The sequence below is a fragment of the Euphorbia lathyris genome, chromosome 9 (assembly GCF_963576675.1).
Source record: "Euphorbia lathyris chromosome 9, ddEupLath1.1, whole genome shotgun sequence".
Classification (NCBI taxonomy): domain Eukaryota; kingdom Viridiplantae; phylum Streptophyta; class Magnoliopsida; order Malpighiales; family Euphorbiaceae; genus Euphorbia; species Euphorbia lathyris.
Genome location: NC_088918.1, coordinates 38,907,308 through 38,926,531, shown reverse-complemented (window position 1 = coordinate 38,926,531; position 19,224 = coordinate 38,907,308). Strand labels below are relative to the sequence as shown.

Sequence of the window (19,224 nt, the reverse complement as noted above, 5' to 3'; positions counted from 1 at the left end):
TATATCAAGCCCTACTGTTTCATCAAATATGTATCCTCCATCAACACCAAACCCCTCTATTACTTCTTCTCTAGCTTCCACTGCTTCATCCATTGTTGCATTACCATCCCCATTTACTTCCCCAACTAGCTCTACATGTTCCCCTTCTACTTCCCCAACTAGCTCTACATGTTCCCCTTCTACTTCCCCAACTAGCTCTACATCTTCCCCACCTACTTCCCCAACTAGCTCTACATGTTCCCCTTGTACTTCCCCAACTAGCTCTACATCTTCCCCACCTACTTCCCCAACTAGCTCTTCATCTTCCCCACCTATATTCATAATTCCTTCATCAACTCTTTCTCCTTCATGCACTATGGCTTCATCACATACATCTGGACCACCCTCACTATCTAATGACACATCATCACTTTCTGTGCTATCAAACCCTGAAACAAATTCAAAGTCACTGTCCTCACTATCTTCACTATCCTTACTATCATCACCTCCAGGCACACCTACATCCACGTCCTCAACTTGGTGATCTCCATCCACACCTACATTCACATCATCAACTGGTTCGTCTCCATCCACACCTATTTCCTCAGCTACTTGAACTCCAACCATATCATCAACTAGAGTTAAATCCTCTATCTCCCCTACCATCACCAACTCAAGACCACCAACTTTAGAACCTAAGCTATTATCTGAGTTGGATGCGTTGGACTCAGCTGGTGCATGTTCATCACCATCAACCAGATTCACAAAAACATCATCCCTAATCATTGACACGGGTTTAGGTAAAGCTTCAAAATATACATCCCAAGTATCCCAACCCCTATTAGCATCTGCCACGCTAAAACATGATTTATCATCTACGATCTCCTAATAACTCCATTCACCTCTAAGTCCTATAACATGCATCCACATCCTACAACCACCTGTATACTTTAACTGCCTATAAATAATCCAACAATCTATAATACCCTAAATAATCTTTGTCTAATGTAATCTCAGCTTCATCTCCCTCTAAATACTTCATGGAGTCATCAAATGAGGACCACTTGCCTCCATGGTGAAAAACCAGGGTCACATATCCAGCCATCTGCACCCCTTCATGCAACATACCAGCAACAAAACAAACAAACCAATAATAAATAGCCAACAACAAAACCATAATATCAAACCAACAACAAACAACAGCCAACACTAATCGCGTAAATAGAAACAAAGAGATGTATCAAACGACTCGATTCAACTAGAACCCTAACTATTTCAAACAAAACTCGACAAACGATAATATACATGCAATATAACTGTTGATGATTAATATACCCAACAAAAAAATCACAAATCCGATTATTAATCGTACAAAACAGAAAACCCTAACTATTTCAAACAAAACCCGAAACCAAGAACAGATGTAACATATGAAAAAATCGATTCTTCCATGGATATTGTTAGCTTACCTTGGCTGACACGTAACCCCTTGGAGAGCCTTGAAATGTGGTTGCTCTACCCACTTCGAACAATCGATTCTAACGTCTATCTAATTTCCTCGCTTACGAAATCAAACCCCTTCAATAAGTAGTAGAAACGATGATCGAAGTGCTTAGGGATGAGTTCTTCCTTAGCTGACCCTTCGTATCCCGATTAGGAAATCGTTCACTGCAAGTGAAATATGGAAAGTCACTAAGATAAACTCTGTTAAAACAAGTTCTGGAGCTTATATAGGTCTCCCAACATTTTCAGACAAATATACCCTTTGCCACGTCACTTACTTAAACGGCGTTTTCTCCATTTCTGCATTCTTTGTAACGGCGCAAACCACGATCCTTTTTTTTTGTAATACCAAACCACAAGGATTTTTTTGGAACAACATCAAACCACATGGGTTTTTTTTTTTTTGGAATTTACCCTTTTTTTTAAGGCTTCAATTTTCAAGAGTACAAACCAATGAAGATAGACTCACTCAGCCTCTAAAATACAGAAGTCATCAAAGGGACCATATTTCCACCCTCAAACAAAATCTTCTGTCTGATTCCAATTTAATTAATTAAATCCCACCTAACCCAATCGACACTTCATCTTTTACTCCAGACTTGGTGAATTACGCTGTTGTTTGTGTGATCTTCCATTTCCAGCTGTTTTAGGATGGAAGGGAAGAACAAAAGTAATAATCTTGGAAGCTCTTTGTTGGTTCCTTGTGTTCAAGAATTAACCAAGGACCCTTTGCTTACCATCCCAGAAAGATATATTCGCCCTGATCTCCAACTAAATATACATCATACCGATGTTCATCATGAGGTTCCTGTTATTGATTTTCACCGTTTACTTGATCCAGAATCTATGGATTCCGAATTGTCCAATCTCCATTTTGCTTCCAAAGATTGGGGCTTTTTCCAGGTATTTCTATGCCCAGATTTTCAATTTAGTTCAATTGTGTTTCTGTGCTTCTTAATATCCCTTATTTCTAGCAATTCCCAATTCTTCTACTGTACGAGTCTATCATGAATATACGTTAAACATACACCTTGCTAATGAGGAAGCTATATGACTCTTTAAATATATGAAGCAATTTCACTGTAGTACTTTTTTTAGGATGAGTTAAGTCTTTGTTTACATGGTATCAGAGTCCTATTTCAATATTGTGGCTCTAGCTGATATTAGTGTCACACACACCAAATATGCGGGGAATTCTCACTCTTTCTCTTTGAGGTACCTTTTGGATGAGTTAGTCATTTGTTTACAATCTATTATTATGTTAATTACAGCTGATAAACCATGGAGTAAGCTGTTCATTGCTGGATGAAATGAAGAGCCAAGTTGAAGAGTTTTTCAATCTCCCAATGGAGGAGAAGAAAAAGTTGTGGCAACGTCCTGGAGAAATGGAGGGATTCGGACAAGTCTTCGTTGTATCCGAGGACCAAAAGCTAGACTGGGGCGACCTCTTTTTCATGGTTACTCAGCCTCTTCATTTGAGGAACCCTCAATTGTTCCCAAACCTCCCTCTGCATCTCAGGCCGGTGTCATATTGAATTAATTAGGATAAATTGACAGATAATTCATGTTTTGTAGTGAATTCTATGTTAAAGGGCCTGTTCCTTACTTGCAGAGAGACCATTGGAAATTACTCATTTGAAGTGAAAAGGTTAGCTGTGGCAATACTTGATAAAATGGCAAAAGTTCCGAATATTAAAGCTGGGGAAATGAAAGAGTTAACAGATGATGAGATGTGGCAATCAATGAGGATAAATTATTATCCAGCTTGTCCTGAGCCTGAAAAGGTAATAGGACTTACCCCTCACTCAGATGGTGGAGCTCTCACCATTCTTCTGCAACTCAATGATACTCAAGGCCTTGAAATTATGAAAGATGGCAAATGGGTTCCTGTAATCCCTCTCCCAAATGCTTTTGTTGTCAACGTTGGAAACATGTTGGAGGTAACTCACTTCTTTTTTGGTCTTAGTTACTCGGTATTCTAGGACAACAGTTTAGACTAATCTTGGTAAATGTTAGACTTGTTCACCGCCGAGGTATCGGTCTCTTAAGCGGGGCTTAAACATGAAAAATTATCCTTAGATCTAGTCCCATCCAGATTTACTAAAGCATGTTTATTTTTTGGATGGATTTGAGATTTATAAAAATAGCTCAGTCCGATCCGTCTATTCATATTAGTTAATAAATCTAGAAATTTATATATTAATTCATTTTTAAGTATAATTTTTTATTTTTTATTATTAAAACTTATAAATATATATTTAGGTAGGCTTATATGGGCTAGACTTGAGATTTGATTTTTGAACCCGAACCCACCTAAATTAAACACGGGCTAGACTAGGCTTGGACTGGACATTTTTAGATAAAAGCCTGTTAAACCCGGACCTACCCTGCGCATGAACAAGTCTAGATCAGTAGGCAACATTCTCATCAAGTATTTTACTTGTAGGTGGATTCTCATATTCATGATTCAAATTTTAATTGAATAGTAGAACTGATTTTCTTTTTAACATATTAAACTATTTAGAATAAGTTTTTGTTTTAAGTAAAATTTAAGGCATAGTACATGATAAATAGTTGTTAAGGAAGCTTTAAAATTTGATATGGTTGAGCAAAATGACTGATAACTAGTTATCGAACTGAAATCTTAGTTTAATTTGGTTATTTATATTTTTGTTCAGTTAAGGTTTTAATTAGGCTTATTTTAGTAATCGGTTCGGATAAGTAAATAAACGCTGACCGATGCTCAATCCTAGCTATTGAGGACAAGGACAAATACATTATATGCGCAATGGAGGCACTTGAATCCACTAACTCTCTTTTTTTTTTATTTTTTGTTACAAGAGGAAGGTTTAGAACCAGTCTAACAAAACAAAACAAAACAAAGAAAAAGGGGAATATGCTATAAAGTTATATGCCTGTCAAAGCTAACCCTCTAGATATCATCATTCAAAATATATTGGATGTCTGCAGGAGGTACATCACATACGTGACCGACCTAAAGGGAGTGTCTCTATGAAATTTGCTATCCAATCCGATGCATGATTTCCTTCTCTGTAAGTGTGGATAAATCTGATCTCCCATAGATCATCCCTCAGTGCTTGACATCTTCTAATTAGCTAGGAAAATAGGCCGAAGCAGGAAGTGACACAGACATATAGCTCAAAAGCAGCTTCGAGTCAAGTTCCACAACAATCCGTCGATGACCCTTGTCCCACACTAGTTGTATAATGAAATACAAGCCCCATAATTTAGCAAGAAAAAGTAGAACATATACCTATATTTACAGAAAAAACCTCCAAGCAATTCCCCTTTCTAATTACGGATCAGGCCACCTACTAAGCCCATACCAGATGCAACCTTGCTAGCCCCATTGGAATTAATTTTAACCCAACCCATGTTCGGTCAGGAGAGAACACGTTCAAAATGAATGGAGAAAGCACGCATATATGCAATAGCTTGTTTAAAAACAAATTCACAAAATCATCATGCTACTGCCTCCCTTTAAACATTCAATCATTTCAGCGTTTCCATATAAACCACAAGCTCGTGCTAAAGATGATGTTCCAATCGACTCCATGAACAAACACAAAGCAATGTAAATTACCTTGCAACCTATCTATGAGCAAAGCATTAAAGAACCATTGGTGATAAATCCTGGTGTAGACACCGAGTCGGAGGACCTGTGACGAAAACCTGTAAACAGGACGGTTGAAACGGTTGATTCCGGAAGTTTTAAAAACAAAAAATATATAATATATAATAAGGAAGGAGAAGTTGCACTGGGTCGCAGTCGTCGATTGGGCGGCTCGCGGGTGCCTCGCGGCGCGGTGCGAGCGCCTAGCGACAGCCGACGCGCGTCCAACGACAGTCGGACGCCCGCCCGGCAGCACGGGGCGCGCGCTCGACGTCCGTTGGACGCACGAGCCCGACGGCGCAGAGCGCGCGCTCGACAGCCACGGGGCGTGTGCGCCCGACAGCGCAAGACGCGCCCCGGCAGGCGTCGGGCGAGCGCGCCCGGCAGCCGTTGGGCGAGCACCCAACGACGTTGGACAAACACCCAATGATCGTTGGGCGAGCGCCCAACGTCGGTTGGGCGCTCGCCCAACAATTTTGGGCGGCCGCCCAACTATTGTTGGGCGATCGCCCAACTATTGTTGGGCGATCGCCCAACAATGTTGGGCGGCCGCCAAACTATTGTTGGGCGATCGCCCAACAATGTTGGGCGATAGCCCAACAGAGGTTGGGCGGCCGCCCAACATGGCTTGGGCGGCTGCCCAACCCTTTTGGGCGACGCCCGATCTTGCTCGGACGTCGCCCATTTTCTCCGGGGATCCGATGCCAATAAAAGGCACGGATCCCCATGCATTTAGAGGGGGGGATTTTTGGGAGAGGAATTTCTCACTCTAACATTTTAGAGAGAGAAGTGACTTTTTTTTGGGAAAAAACATTTTTTTTCCTAAAAATTCCGAATTTTCTAAAAGTTAAGATTTTACTAAAAACACAAAAAATACCGGAAAAGCACGATTCGTGGAATCAACCGACTTCAATCGTCAATACCGAACTTAAGGTATTATCCGAGGACTAGACTCGTTTTATTTTATTTAATTTATTTCTTTTCCTTTATTTATTTTTATGTTATAATTTTATTTATTTAGCTATTTATTTATTTACCACGTTTTATTTAATTTTGTGTATTTATTTAATTTTGGTCTCGTGTTGAATAAAATTTGGTTTTGTTTTAAAATAAAAACCTCGTTTTGATATCCCAATACGAACCGTGATCCGATAAAAAGGTAGTTCGGGTATTAAAAGACGTTGTAATTATAAGTTTCTTAAAAAGAAATTTCCAAATAACGTTTTAAAATAAAAACGTCGTTTTAGGAACTTCCGTTATTGACTATGATCCATTTTTGGTAGTTCGGAAATCCAAAACGAGTGAATTAGACTTAATTTAAAGCTTTTGAATAAATCTGGAAATAATTGGAGTGCTGCTGTAATTTACCGTTTCTGTCACTAATTGCGGTTTACCGACGGATTTTCCGTCGGTAAATCTGCCAGAATGTAAAAAATGCTGTTTTGGTCCCTCTTTCTCAACTTTTAAGCTTTTAATCCTTTGTATATATATGTATATTTATGTAATAAATACTTTCAAACTAGTTTTGGATAGTTGGTACATATAGTTATTTAGAATATTTATATATCATTTTTTGGATTGAATCTAATATAAGTATATGTATATATATATTTTCTTTTTTCTTCCTTTAAATGATAATGGATTTTATTTTAGAATGTTATTTACTTGGGTGTTTTGGAAGTAATTAATTAGTAGGTATTTTTGTGGATAAATGGGTATTATTTTGATATTTAAACTACATTATGTATATATATATATATATAGTTTTTGGGCTATTTGGGTTATATTAGCTATTATTAGGGGAAACTATTTTAGGGATAAATGTCACTTTCTTATTTAGAAGTTTTTATCTATTATTTTCATATGTTCAAAATCAAAAGGTATTATATTTTCATTATCATTTCTCATATATGTATTATATAGTATTTTTTTACTTATCCTTATTTCATGTTTCTTTTTTTTTTGGCTAAAATGTATATATATACCTATATTATTTTCTTTATTCTTTGGACATTTATGGGTCCATGTTTCAAATGGGCTTTATTTGGGAGTGAATTTTGATTTAATATGTTCATTGTTGTAATTGTGACAAGTAAAGAGTCCATTGAGTCAAAAGGGGAAAATAAATCACAAAAAGAGTTTTCAATTTAATTATTTAAACTAAAGGATTTTTAGAGATTCCTAATGTAAATAAATAGTGTTTTCTTGACATTTCAAATCGTTTCTTAAAACACCACGTTTTAAAACCTTAGTCCGTTCCAATGACGGATTAAGCGAATCTTGTAATTAAAATCGTTTTCATTGTAAATAATGGAGTTTTTGAATCGTTTTCTTAAATGATTTATACAAAAATAAAATTGACTTGTATGCTTAACCACGTTTTCTGATTAAAGGTTTTTCTCTTAATGTTTTCAAACGCTTGAGTCGTTCCAACGACGGTTCGGGTGAATATCATCAAACGGGGTTTTGAAACGCACCTAAATCGTTCCAACGGCGATTAAGGTGCGAACCATGTAAATAAACTCATTTTGGGAAAGTGAATTAGTATAGAATTAGTATGAAACACGGAACATAAATCACGTTGTAAATAAATCAATTCTTCCTTCTCCCCCTCTCTTTTATATGTATATTGAACTGATGTAAATGGGTGATTCTTTACTAAAGTGGCTTTTCAATAATATATGCTCAAAATGGTTTCCAAAAAGAGAAAGAAAAGGTTTCAAATGAATTTTAAACTTAAAGAAGTATACGATTAGTCCGTTATCGCCTAACATGCTGAGTAGGAGGCCGGTGGTTCATAACCGGGCGATGTCGGGGTGCCTAGTAGCCTTTCTCTGGAAATGAGCTAGCCTTCTCGGCTCGTACCTAAGTTTCTCGAACCCACACCGGTCTCCCGCAAGGGATCGGTGTTCATTTTCCCATTTGTGGGTAGCGACTCTTCCATATCTCCGAGCTCCGGTCCTGCCGAGCAGCTTGATTCCACGATTGGTTGCTTTCGGTGCCAATCACCGCTTACGTCGCCATGAGGTGTCCACCCCCCGGTCCGCCCGGGAGATTAGGCCGCGGCACCTCGTCTAACAAGTGGCGACTCTGCTGGGGAAGCGAGAAATTTGATTCCGGAAGGCGTGTATTAAGCCCTTAACGGGGACGGATCGTATTATTTCTTTTCATATGCATTCATATGCATTATTGCAAACCTTTTGGGTAATTTCCACGAAACCTCTAGCGAGAGTCCATTCGTCGCTCGAAAGAGGCTAGTGTAAGTTTCCCCTTATAGTAAGGCGCCAAAGGGTCCCTATCCATTCGTTAGGGGCGAATTTGTGCGGTCCTGTGAGGTCCCGCGATCAGCCGTGTCAGCATATAGTAGCCTTAGAAGTTACCCTAGGATTACCCGTTACCATTTTTGATGTGATAAATGAATCAGTTCGTGTTTTCAAATTGCCATGATACGTGTCTAATCCTAAAATATGTAAAGAAAATGAAACGATACGTTAATATGTACTCTTAAACCGATATACGAACTACCCCTAAACATCGAAACGATTCGAACTAAAGACGACTTAGTCATCTCGTATGAACGAACTTGTGCGACCCGCCTGGTCCCTCTCCGTGTCCCGAAGAAGGCACATGTTCAGGAAATGCGTTATGACATAAGCACGTATTAGTATGAATCGGTTCGGTATCAAGGATAGTTATATCTCGATTCAAAAGACTATATTAACAGTAGCCGTTATTCACATTCTTTAAATAGGTTGGGATAAAACGAGATTATGACGAAACGAAAACAAATAACATTTCTGTTTTGAATGACCCCATTGTAACGTAAAGAGTTTCGCAAACGTGGCCCATCCCTTCCGAATAAAAGACGAGCTCTTACGTTATGCCTTGTGTCGTTCTTAAGAGAAATGGACGTGTCCGCAAAGGTGACTAAGAAAACAAAAGAAAAGCAAAAATAAATTAACGACCAAAGTCATTCCATATCTACGGTATATATCCATCCCGGGGGTAGTTAAAGAAAATGAACCAATGTCGTTAAATACATGTCTCGAATTGGTATATACGCCGCTTAAAAATCACGAAGCCGAATTAAACCAAACCACATAATTACGCCATATGGACGAGACTGTGGATTTGACTAGTGGCTCGATCATTTCGACCGTTACCAAAACTACAAGAAATATGGCCCGATCTGCGTGTTTGTTCAGTTTGTGCCAAAGTGAAAAGGACGGTAATATCCCTGCATCGAATAAACATGCGATTCAATGAAACGTTGATTTTCTATAACCACGCTAAGGTGATATATCCCGTAGATCGGAAGGAATAAAGAGTTGTTGTTAGCCGAAAGAGTACCGTGCGCTCAAATAAGACTCGCCGTCTTTTCACATAGCCAAAACGAGCAAACGGGTTCTTAACGCTAGAAACAAACACGTTATGCGATGAGTCCGTTCCTTAAAATAAAAAGCGCTTTCATCACTGAATAAGCATGCGGTTATGTCTCTCGATAGATCCAAAAGATCCCGTCGTAATCCAAAAATCGAGACACGAACCCACGCGAATAAAAGGGAACGAATCATTGTCAATAACGAACGATTGGACTAAAAGAATAACTCGTACCACGTCTAAAAACCGAGATGCGCTCAAAGGGAGTCAAGACCCGAGCTAATGCGTCTCGCAAAATGACAAAAGACGGGTTATTCCGACAGGACAATCCATTTGGTCGATATCTTAGTCACCAAACGCTGATACGTTAAAACGAACTGTATTGTATGATGAATGATTTACTTTTCCGCAATAATCGACGGCATCACGCGTCCCCTGGACCGCAATGTGAGCCCCAAACCAAAATCCTAGAAAAGAGACTTGGACCATCGAGTGGGTGGAGGAATAAGGGTGGAAGAGAGATCCTGTATACGTGTAATTAGACTAACGTTTGTTCTTTTTATCTTATATATCCGTAAATAAATAAACACACACACCACGAATCATGCATATAAAATCATGCATACATACTAATGGATAACCGTTCGCGCAGACTTCACCATTGAGCGGTTGTGGTTTCGCGAGAGTAACCGGTTAGTCAGGCAGTTTGATCAGCTACAGATTGACAGTTCTGAATCGGCAGTTGTGGCTTCTGAATCGTCTTCGCCCGAGTATACTCAATCTTCAGTCAGTATGTCTGCGACCGACGAAAAAGTGGCCGGATTGGAAAACTCTGTGAACAACATTAATGAGCAGTTAGCCGCGATAGTGGCCCAGATAGCTAAGCTGGCCATGAAGGATGACAAAAGTGGCAGTAAGCACGCCGAGAACGAGGTGAACGATGGTCCCCGCTTTGGGAACGAGGACGACTATCAGGATTATATCCGTAAACAGCTTGAGAAAGAGAAGGCTAAGGAAGAGGAGTGGAAGCAACACATCACACAGGAGGTGCAGGATTTACGTGGGGGAAGTTCCGGGAGTTAGGAGTTTTATAACTTGAAGAATTGTTTATCGGCAACTGCTTTGCCCTTGAAATTCCGGCTCCCTGACATGAAAAAGTTCGATGGAACTGGAGATCCCACCGCTCACATAAATCAGTATGTTGCTGTGATGAAGCACACGATCCTGACTGAGGATCAAGTCCTAGGGCTGTTTAACACCTATCTTGAGGGGGCTGCCCTCACATGGTTTCATGCATTGCCGATGGTGACGAAGAGGGATTGGAAAGAGTTAGCGAAGTCATTCATCGCTCAGTATAGCTTCAACACCATGCTTGAGGTCACTTTGAAGGAGCTTGAGAGCACTAAGCAGCAGACTGGGGAATCTTTCTCCGATTTTGTGAAAAGATGGAGGGCCAAGGCCGCGGTTATGAAACAAAAGCCGCTTGAGCAGGATCAGATCCGAATGGTAGTCGGTAACACATTGCCGTATATTAAGAATGAGTTGCGGTATATTCCCTTTACCGATTTCAATCAGATGTATAGCTGCGCCTTGACAGTTGAGGGGGATGGAGAACCGAAAAAGGCATACACTAAATGGACGAAGTCTGGGTATAGTGCCGGAGGGCCAAGTGCGAGTGCAGAATCTGCAGCAGTGAAAGTGCTTGATCTTAATGCTATCGAAAAGAGGCGGTTCGCCAAATTTGATCAGACTTACGCAAAGGTTTTCGAACGTTTGCAGAAGAAAGGACTATTGAAAGCCCTTACCCCTTATAACAAGACACCGCCTCCTCCGCAGATACAAGCTAGGGGATATTGCGAGTTCCACAGCAGTTATGGGCATACTATTGAGAACTGTGAGAGGTTGAAGCATGAGATCCAAGATTTGATCGAGGAAAAGAAGATAGCTGATCCTTCATCAGTGAACCCTTCCACTAGGCGTAATCCATTGCCTAATCATAGGGTGAGCATGATCGGATTCGGTCTGAAAGAAAGTGTAGTGATGAAATCCTTCGAGGAAAATGAAGAGGAGTTGTTGGACTCCGAGGAAAAGAGCAATGTAGGAAATGGTCTATATGTGTCCTTCCTTGGCAAGGAACAAGAGGATGAACCGATGGGAGAGGGATTGGATGGTGGAGCACCGTATGATGAAGATAGTGCCGAAGAGACCGAAGAAGGGTCGTCTCGAACTATTGTGCCTAATTTGGGTCTGTTTAGTGGAGGGGGAAATCCCGAGGTGCACTTGCGTGAATATATGCGCGATATGTTTGTTGAATCCTTCGGGGTGGATGAGATTGCTCAGTGGTTCCACCATTCGCTGATAGGCGAGCCTTTGGGGTGGTTTCACTCATTACCCGACTCTTGCAAGTATGATTGGGATCAATTGTCAGATCTATTTCTAGAAAAGTATCAAAGAGCTGAGGACAGGACTGCAGAGCGCTTTGCGATGCAGATCGGACCTATCAAGCGTCCGCTACCGAGGGTCAGTAAGTATAATGGCAACAAAGATCTGATGGAACACCTTCATTTCTACTTGTCGGCCATGGCGCCCTTGGGTTTTAAGGAAGAAGAGATCACCAGCTTGTTCTATAATTCATTGATGGGTGAGTCGTTGATGTGGTATATGTCACTTTCGATGTATGTTAAGACCGATTGGGCGGCAATGACAAAGAGGTTTATCAAAGAATACACGGTATGGATGCTGGCGGAGCAAACCCCGGACTCTCCCTCTTATAAAACACCCGAGGCGGTGTTGGCAATGCCTAGGTATGGTGGATACCAGGATCCTATTGAGCATGCGAAGTTATTCCGCAACCACATGTATGACGCCGGGTTCCCACAATGTGAATTACATGAACATTTCCCGGAAACCCTAATGGGAGAAGCCTTGTTGTGGCACCAGGGCCTATCAGAAGAAGAAATGGGTCATTTGATACCTCTTAGGACTGCTTTTGTGGCGAGATATGAGATGTATGTTCCATAGACGGGATCTCTGGAGGATCTGGATAGGATCAGGCAGTTCCCCGAGGAACCATTCGTAGATTATGCTAGGAGGTGGAGGCACCGGTATGAGCAGTGTCACGAAACAATGAGTGATAAGGTGCAGCTTATGTGCATACAGAGAGGAGCTATTCCACTGGCAGCAAGGGGAATAAGCAGAGTGTCCCTCCGGGATTATGATGAGTTGATAGGTTGGGCTTTGTATGGATCAACGGATCCCTTTTATTTGAATCCGAACGTTCCTCACATCATGGATCTAATGATTGTGGATATTTGGGAGAGTTCTTCGGACGAGGAAGATGCTAATCGGAGGATTCCTATTAACATCTGGGACGAGTCGGATGACGAGCCGGAAATCACCGTCATGACGAGATCAGGTCGAGTGGCCGAGGGAAAGGCACCTATGGTAGAGACTGAGATAGGAGAAGGGTCGGCTCCTAAGTCCGATGACCAAGTCCTTGAACAATTAAAGAAGACACAAGCTAAGTCCACAGTCTGGGAAGTTCTATGCCATTCCAAATACCATCGTGAAAATTTGATGAAAGAGTTGCAGAATCTGGTTATTTCCACCGATACTGAGCCGGCAGCGCTAGTAGGGGCAATTATGGCTCGAAAGAAAACTGAAATCACATTTACCGATGAGGATCTCCCATAAGAGGGGAAGGCTCACAATAAGCCTTTGTACATCGGAGCGGAAATCAACGGAAAGAAGACTAGATGTGTGATGGTCGATGATGGATCGGCTATTAATGTTTGCCCGTTGAAACTCTTGTCGAAGTTGGGAGTTGAGAGAGGAGACTTGACAGCCTCTGAAACTGTGATTAGAGTATATGATGACAGCCGTAGGCATATTGAAGGAGTCTTCAAGGTCAAGTTGAAAGTGGGACCGCATGAAGAAGAAACTGAGTTCACAGTGCTGGATATCCCGGTAACCTTTGTCGTACTGTTGGGACGCCCATGGTTCCATAAGTTGGGAGGTGTGCCCTCCACGCTCCACCAAATGATCAAATTCCCCTTCGGGGAGGAGATAGTGACAATCAGAGCTGAGAAATTGAGCTCGGTGGCAGCATTGGGAATTGAGCCTCAACTTTTCTCCGGATTCCAAGTTTCCGGGATTTACGAGTCAAGCATGACCACCGATGTGGTGAAGATGATGAAGGGAGATTTCATCCCAGGAATGGGCTTAGGAGCACACCATCAGGGGTTGCCAGAATTTCCGGACTTTAAGAGTCAGAAAACCCGGAGGGGTTTGGGATACGAGCAAGGAGGTCCGTCCAATGTAAGTAGTGAAGGAAAGGTGGGCCTAAGGAAGTACTTCGTGAGCGAGGGGCATGGGAAGGTTTATTCAGGAACCCCCGAGTCATGGACTAGCACAGAAGGGAAGATTCTGCCAGGGTTCGAAATCTTCAATGATGTTACTGACTGGGGCAAAGGAAAGGCAAGTTGCTTCGTCGAGGAGATTATGATGTTAGACTTGAATGCCGAGGAGCAGGTCATCACTATTGAAGCAACTGCAGGAGCGGTGGATGAGCCCAGTACCTCCAAAGCTTATGAGAAACCCGAGAACCCTGACGATGAAAATTGTATTACTACTTTATTTGAATCTGACGATGTACTCGCCAACACTATCAATGAAATGAATTCTGATTTTGCTTACTTGCTTGATGTTGATCGTGATCATTCCATGCATTCTCATTCATATAACATGCCTACATTTGAAATCAATGCAATAGAAATGTCAACTTTCAATCTTGGCACGGATGAAAATCCTAAACTTATACAAATTGCTCAAGAATTAACTATTGAAGAGAGGAAAGAATTTGAGAGAATAATTAAAAAATACGAAATAGTGTTTGCTTGGACATACAAAAACATGCCAGGAATTAATCAATCAATCGTAACTCACCGTATTCCGACATACCCCGACGCGAAGCCCGTGAAGCAGAAACTCCGACGCATGAGACCGGAATGGGTAGATAAGATCAGAGACGAAGTGAAGAAGCAGTTAGAAGCAGGGTTCATCGAAGTAATCAACTATCCCCCTTGGGTCGCAAATGTAGTGCCCATCGCGAAGAAGGACGGTAAAGTGAGAATGTGCGTCGATTATCGAGACCTTAATAAAGCATGCCCGAAAGATGAGTTCGCATTGCCTCATATTGACGTATTGATCGATAGTGCAGCATCGAGCGTCTTACACACGAATGTGGATGGTTTCATGGGCTACATGCAAGTTCAGATGGCCGAGAAACACAAAGCAAAAACCTCGTTCACAACTGAGTGGGGAACATACTGCTACAGGGTGATGCCGTTTGGTTTGAAGAATGCCGGGGCAACTTACCAGCGAATGGCCACAGCACTGTTCCATGATATGATACACAAGGAGGTAGAAGTTTATGTGGATGACATGATGGTCAAATCAGAGACAAGAGAGGGGCATTTTGCGGCGCTCGAGAAGTTTTTGGCCCGAATTGCAGAATTCAAGCTAAGGTTAAATCCGAAGAAGTGCTTTTTCGGCGTTTCGTCAGGGAAAATCTTAGGCTACGTAATCGGAAATAAAGGAATTAAAGTAGATCCCGATAAAGTGAAGGCTATACTGGAAATGCCGGCACCGAAGAATGAGAAAGAAGTGAGAGGGTTTCTGGGGCAGGTTCAGTATATCATTCGGTTCATAGCAAGACTCACCGCAATCTGCGAGCCAATCTTTAAGTTGTTAAGGAAGGACCAACCCACAATCTGGAATGATAAGTGTCAGCAAGCTTTGGAGAGCGTCCGGAACTATTTGTCTAATCCGCCAGTGCTGAGACCGCCTAAACTAGGAAAGCCACTTCTCCTCTACGTAGCGATTGAAGAGCGATCTATTGGGGCAATGCTGGCCCAAGAGGGGGACACCGGTGTGGAGCACGCGGTGTATTATCTGAGTAAGAAGTTCCTGGAGTACGAGCTCAAGTACAACATGATCGAAAAGACGTGTGTGGCAGTAGTATGGCTAACGAAGAAACTACGGCATTATTTTCAATCATATAAAGTGATCATTATTTCCCGGATGGATCCCGTGAAGTATCTGTACCGAACTCCGTCTCTAACAGGGAAGCTAGCCCGATGGTTGTTGCTTTTATCCGAGTTTGACATTGAATATGTAACGAAGAAGGTCATCAAAGGGAGGGCCGTGGCAGAGTTTCTGGCCAACCAACCTCTGAATGCAGAAGAGGAAGAGATAAATTATGATTTCCCCGATGAGCACTTAAACGCAATTGAAGTTATACCATGGAAAATATTCTTCGACGGAGCAGTTAATTCGAATGGAGCCGGAGTTGGAGTACTACTTATTTCACCAGAGGGAGAAAGAATCCCGATGGCCAAGAAGTTGTCATTCCCTCTTACCAATAATATGGCCGAATATGAAGCGTGCATTTATGGCTTAGAGTCATTAGCAGCACTGGGAGCATCATATGTCGAAATTTGGGGTGACTCCAAGTTGATCATCGAACAGGCACAAGGAAACTGGGAAGTGAGGGAAGAAAGGCTACGTCCATATCTAGATCAGCTTGAAGGGTTGGCACAAAGATTCAAGGAGTGGCGTTTCTATCACATTCCTCGAGCGCAGAACCAGGCAGCGGATGCTTTGGCCACTTTGGTGTCAGTTTGGGACAACCCCCGGAACCTTGCCTCGAAACCGTTGGTATTGAGGAGATCGCACAAACCATGCTACGAGGACGTAATGCTGTTAGGGGCAGATGAAAAACCGTGGTATTTCGATATCGTGAACTTCATGAAGCATGGAACATATCCGGCAGAGTCAGAACCGAGGGATCAAGCTGTGATTAGAAGGTTAGCTCGGCAGATTACAACTAAGGTGCTTAGATGCGGGAGAAGCCCGCGAGGCAATGGAATCAGTACATTCAGGAATTTGCGGGGCCCATATGGGAGGAGCAGTGTTAGCCAAGAAAATCATCAGACAAGGTTTCTATTGGCTCACCATGGAAAGAGATTGTAGCGAGTATGCGAAGAAATGCCACGATTGTCAAATCCACGGCGATTGTAGTCATCTTCCAGCCATGGAATTACATGTGTTTGCACCTATTTGGCCATTCGCGGCTTGGGGCATTGACATCATTGGTGAGGTAAGGCCTAATGCTTCGAACGGGCACAAGTTTATTGCAGTCGCCATCGATTATTTCACCAAGTGGGTAGAGGCAGAGTCGTTTAGCAAATTGGGATCCAAGCAGATGAGAAAGTTCATTGAGAAACACTTGGTCACCAGGTTCGGAGTGCCTCATCACATGATCACGGATAATGGGGTCCAGTTTCAGGGGGAAGTAAGAAGTCTCTTCCGAGAATATGGCATTGAACATCACAGATCTTCTCCGTACCGTCCACAAGCTAATGGGGCAGTAGAAGAAGCTAATAAGAATCTTAAGAGGATTCTCGTAAAAACGGTGGAATCACATCGGAATTGGCATGAGCAGCTCCCACTCGCATTATGGGCTTATCGCACGACAGTCAGAACCTCGACTGGGGCAACGCCATTCTCCTTGGTATACAGAACAGAAGCAGTCCTGCCGATTGAGATCGAAAAGCGATCGTTGAGAATCGCAGTGGAAGCAGAAATCCCCGAGACGGAATGGGTGAAGAGGCGATGTGAGCAGTTGGCTTTAGTTGACGAGAAAAGGATGGAAGCCCTTTACCATGTACAGTTATATCAAAGAAGGATGGCTCGAGCTTTCAATAAAAAGGTCAAGACCAGTCCTATCAAAGAAGGAGATTTGGTGCTGAAACAGATTCGAGTGACGCACACCGACCCTAGGGGCAAGTTTAAACCTAACTGGGAAGGGCCATTCGTCGTGAAGAAGATACTAAGCAAAGGAGCGGTGAAGTTAACTACCATGGATGGCATGGAATTCTCCGAACCTACCAACCTGGATAGGCTTAAGAAATACTTTTCGTAAAAAAAAAGAAAGAAAAATTCCCGATAGGTTGAAAACCCGCAAAGGGCAGCCTATGCAACAATAAGGGACATCCCAGTGGGTGAAAACCCGAAAGGGCACTCATTTGAAAATTCCGGGATAGTAAAAGGAGAGGAGAAAAATCGTCGGGATCCGAAAACCGAAAGGCGGGTCCTGGTAACAATAGTTATAACTTGAGCAATTACAAAAACAATGTATAAGAGGCTAAGTATTTCTGTTGTTTGTAAATAAATAAAAGCATGAATATATTTGACGAGAATGATTGTAATCATCATAATCTACTAAATGCATGGTAATATGAATCATGAGTTATATATTTCCTACCTTACTTTTCACAATAAAAAAAGCCTACCTGCTATCCACCCCACTCCCTATACGTCAGCTATACATCGGGGTAACTCTAAAGAAAACTACAAAGCAATACATAATAAGCCTAATATGGAGGGAAGTCCCAGTAGCCCTCAAACCCCCTCAAATGTGATGCCCGCTCCGCAGATAAGGTCTCCTCGGTAACTCGGAGCCTCTCCTCAGCAACTCGTGCTCTCTCCTCGGCAGCGAGGCGTCCTGTGGTCTCAACATGCACCCTCTCCTCGGCAGCGAGGCGTCCAATCGTCTCATCACGCGCCCTCTCCTCAATGACAAGACGTCCAGTAGTCTCCCTCCGTATCACCTCTGACCAGTGGTCATTCCGCTCTTGGTACACCTGGCCAACCCTGGCATCGGCCTCCCACACCGACTCTCTCCGTCTCCGCTCATGGGCGTGAAGATCGCTCTAAAAAAAAGAGAACAAAAAAAGGAAAATAGATGTGAAAAAAAAAGAAGCAGCATAGGCAAGAACAGAAATCATACATACATGCATGCATTCCACTACACTAAAATAAGGCAAGGATACATACCAGGTGGTCGGCACAGCGCAAGCTGAGGCGGTCTCTGAGGTAATCGGACAGCCCCACGTAGTCAGTACAAGTCTCTCTCGTAGTCTGAGAAGCGTCGGAAGGGTCAAATGGTACCCTCGATGTGAAGACGGGAGGAGCCATCTCGACACCCGCATAAGCTGCCCCGGACTCATCATAACAAACAGTGGCGAAATCTCTCCCGTAGTCCGGAACGGGCACATCGAAGGAGGACCTCTCCGGTCGGGCAGCACTGGAGGACTCGTCGACATAGTAGGGTGGCTCGCCCGCAGATGTCTGAGCTCGAGTGCCGTTGAAGAAGTCTGACAAATGAGCACTCCTCCAGGACCCCTCCTGCAAATGAAAACACAATAAATAGCGCTAGCTATCTTGTGAATAAAGGTAAATAGGCTGAACCACTCACCGGGACCTCCTCCTGACCGAAGACTGCCGCGACAGCCTCCCGTAAAAACACGTCTGCCACGGGATCCACATCCATCACCACCACTGGGGCATCCCTCGCGCTCAACAAAGTCGATAGGTAAAGATCACGGCCCCCGGCGTGAACCCACACCTCTCTACCCATGAACCGACGGGTCAAGTCCTGACGGATAACCGACAAGGGCATGGTCCGCACCGCGAACATGGAAACGGGGATCTCGCCCGGGGACCAGTGCGACGCTCTAATCCCGATGATGCCCCGGTCGCCTAAGTACCAGGCCCGCACGCAAGGGCCGGTGAGCACGCACTGCTGCTCTTGGATCAAAGTCACGTACGCATTGTCGGGACCGAAGTCAAGGTCGTCCCACCTAAACTTGATCTAAAAACACAAA

The 19,224-nt window shown here is 42.8% G+C and overlaps 1 protein-coding gene across 2 annotated transcripts; it reads left to right on the top strand.

Annotated features, from left to right (window-relative positions):
* The first annotated feature begins 1,972 nt into the window (after positions 1-1,972).
* LOC136206674 (protein SRG1-like) lies at positions 1,973-5,149 on the top strand. 2 transcript variants are annotated; one of them, XR_010676381.1, is made up of 3 exons: positions 1,973-2,385; positions 2,754-3,422; positions 4,453-5,149. XR_010676381.1 is itself a non-coding variant. In XM_065997816.1 (2 exons), exons 1-2 carry the CDS (start codon positions 2,134-2,136, stop codon positions 3,015-3,017), a joined length of 516 nt encoding a protein of 171 aa, XP_065853888.1. In that variant the 5' UTR covers positions 1,973-2,133; the 3' UTR covers positions 3,018-3,879. The 2 variants fall into 2 exon arrangements, 1 of the variants encoding a protein (XP_065853888.1); XM_065997816.1 differs by lacking the exon at positions 4,453-5,149 and having other exon boundaries at positions 2,754-3,879.
* Positions 5,150-19,224: the final 14,075 nt, after the last annotated feature.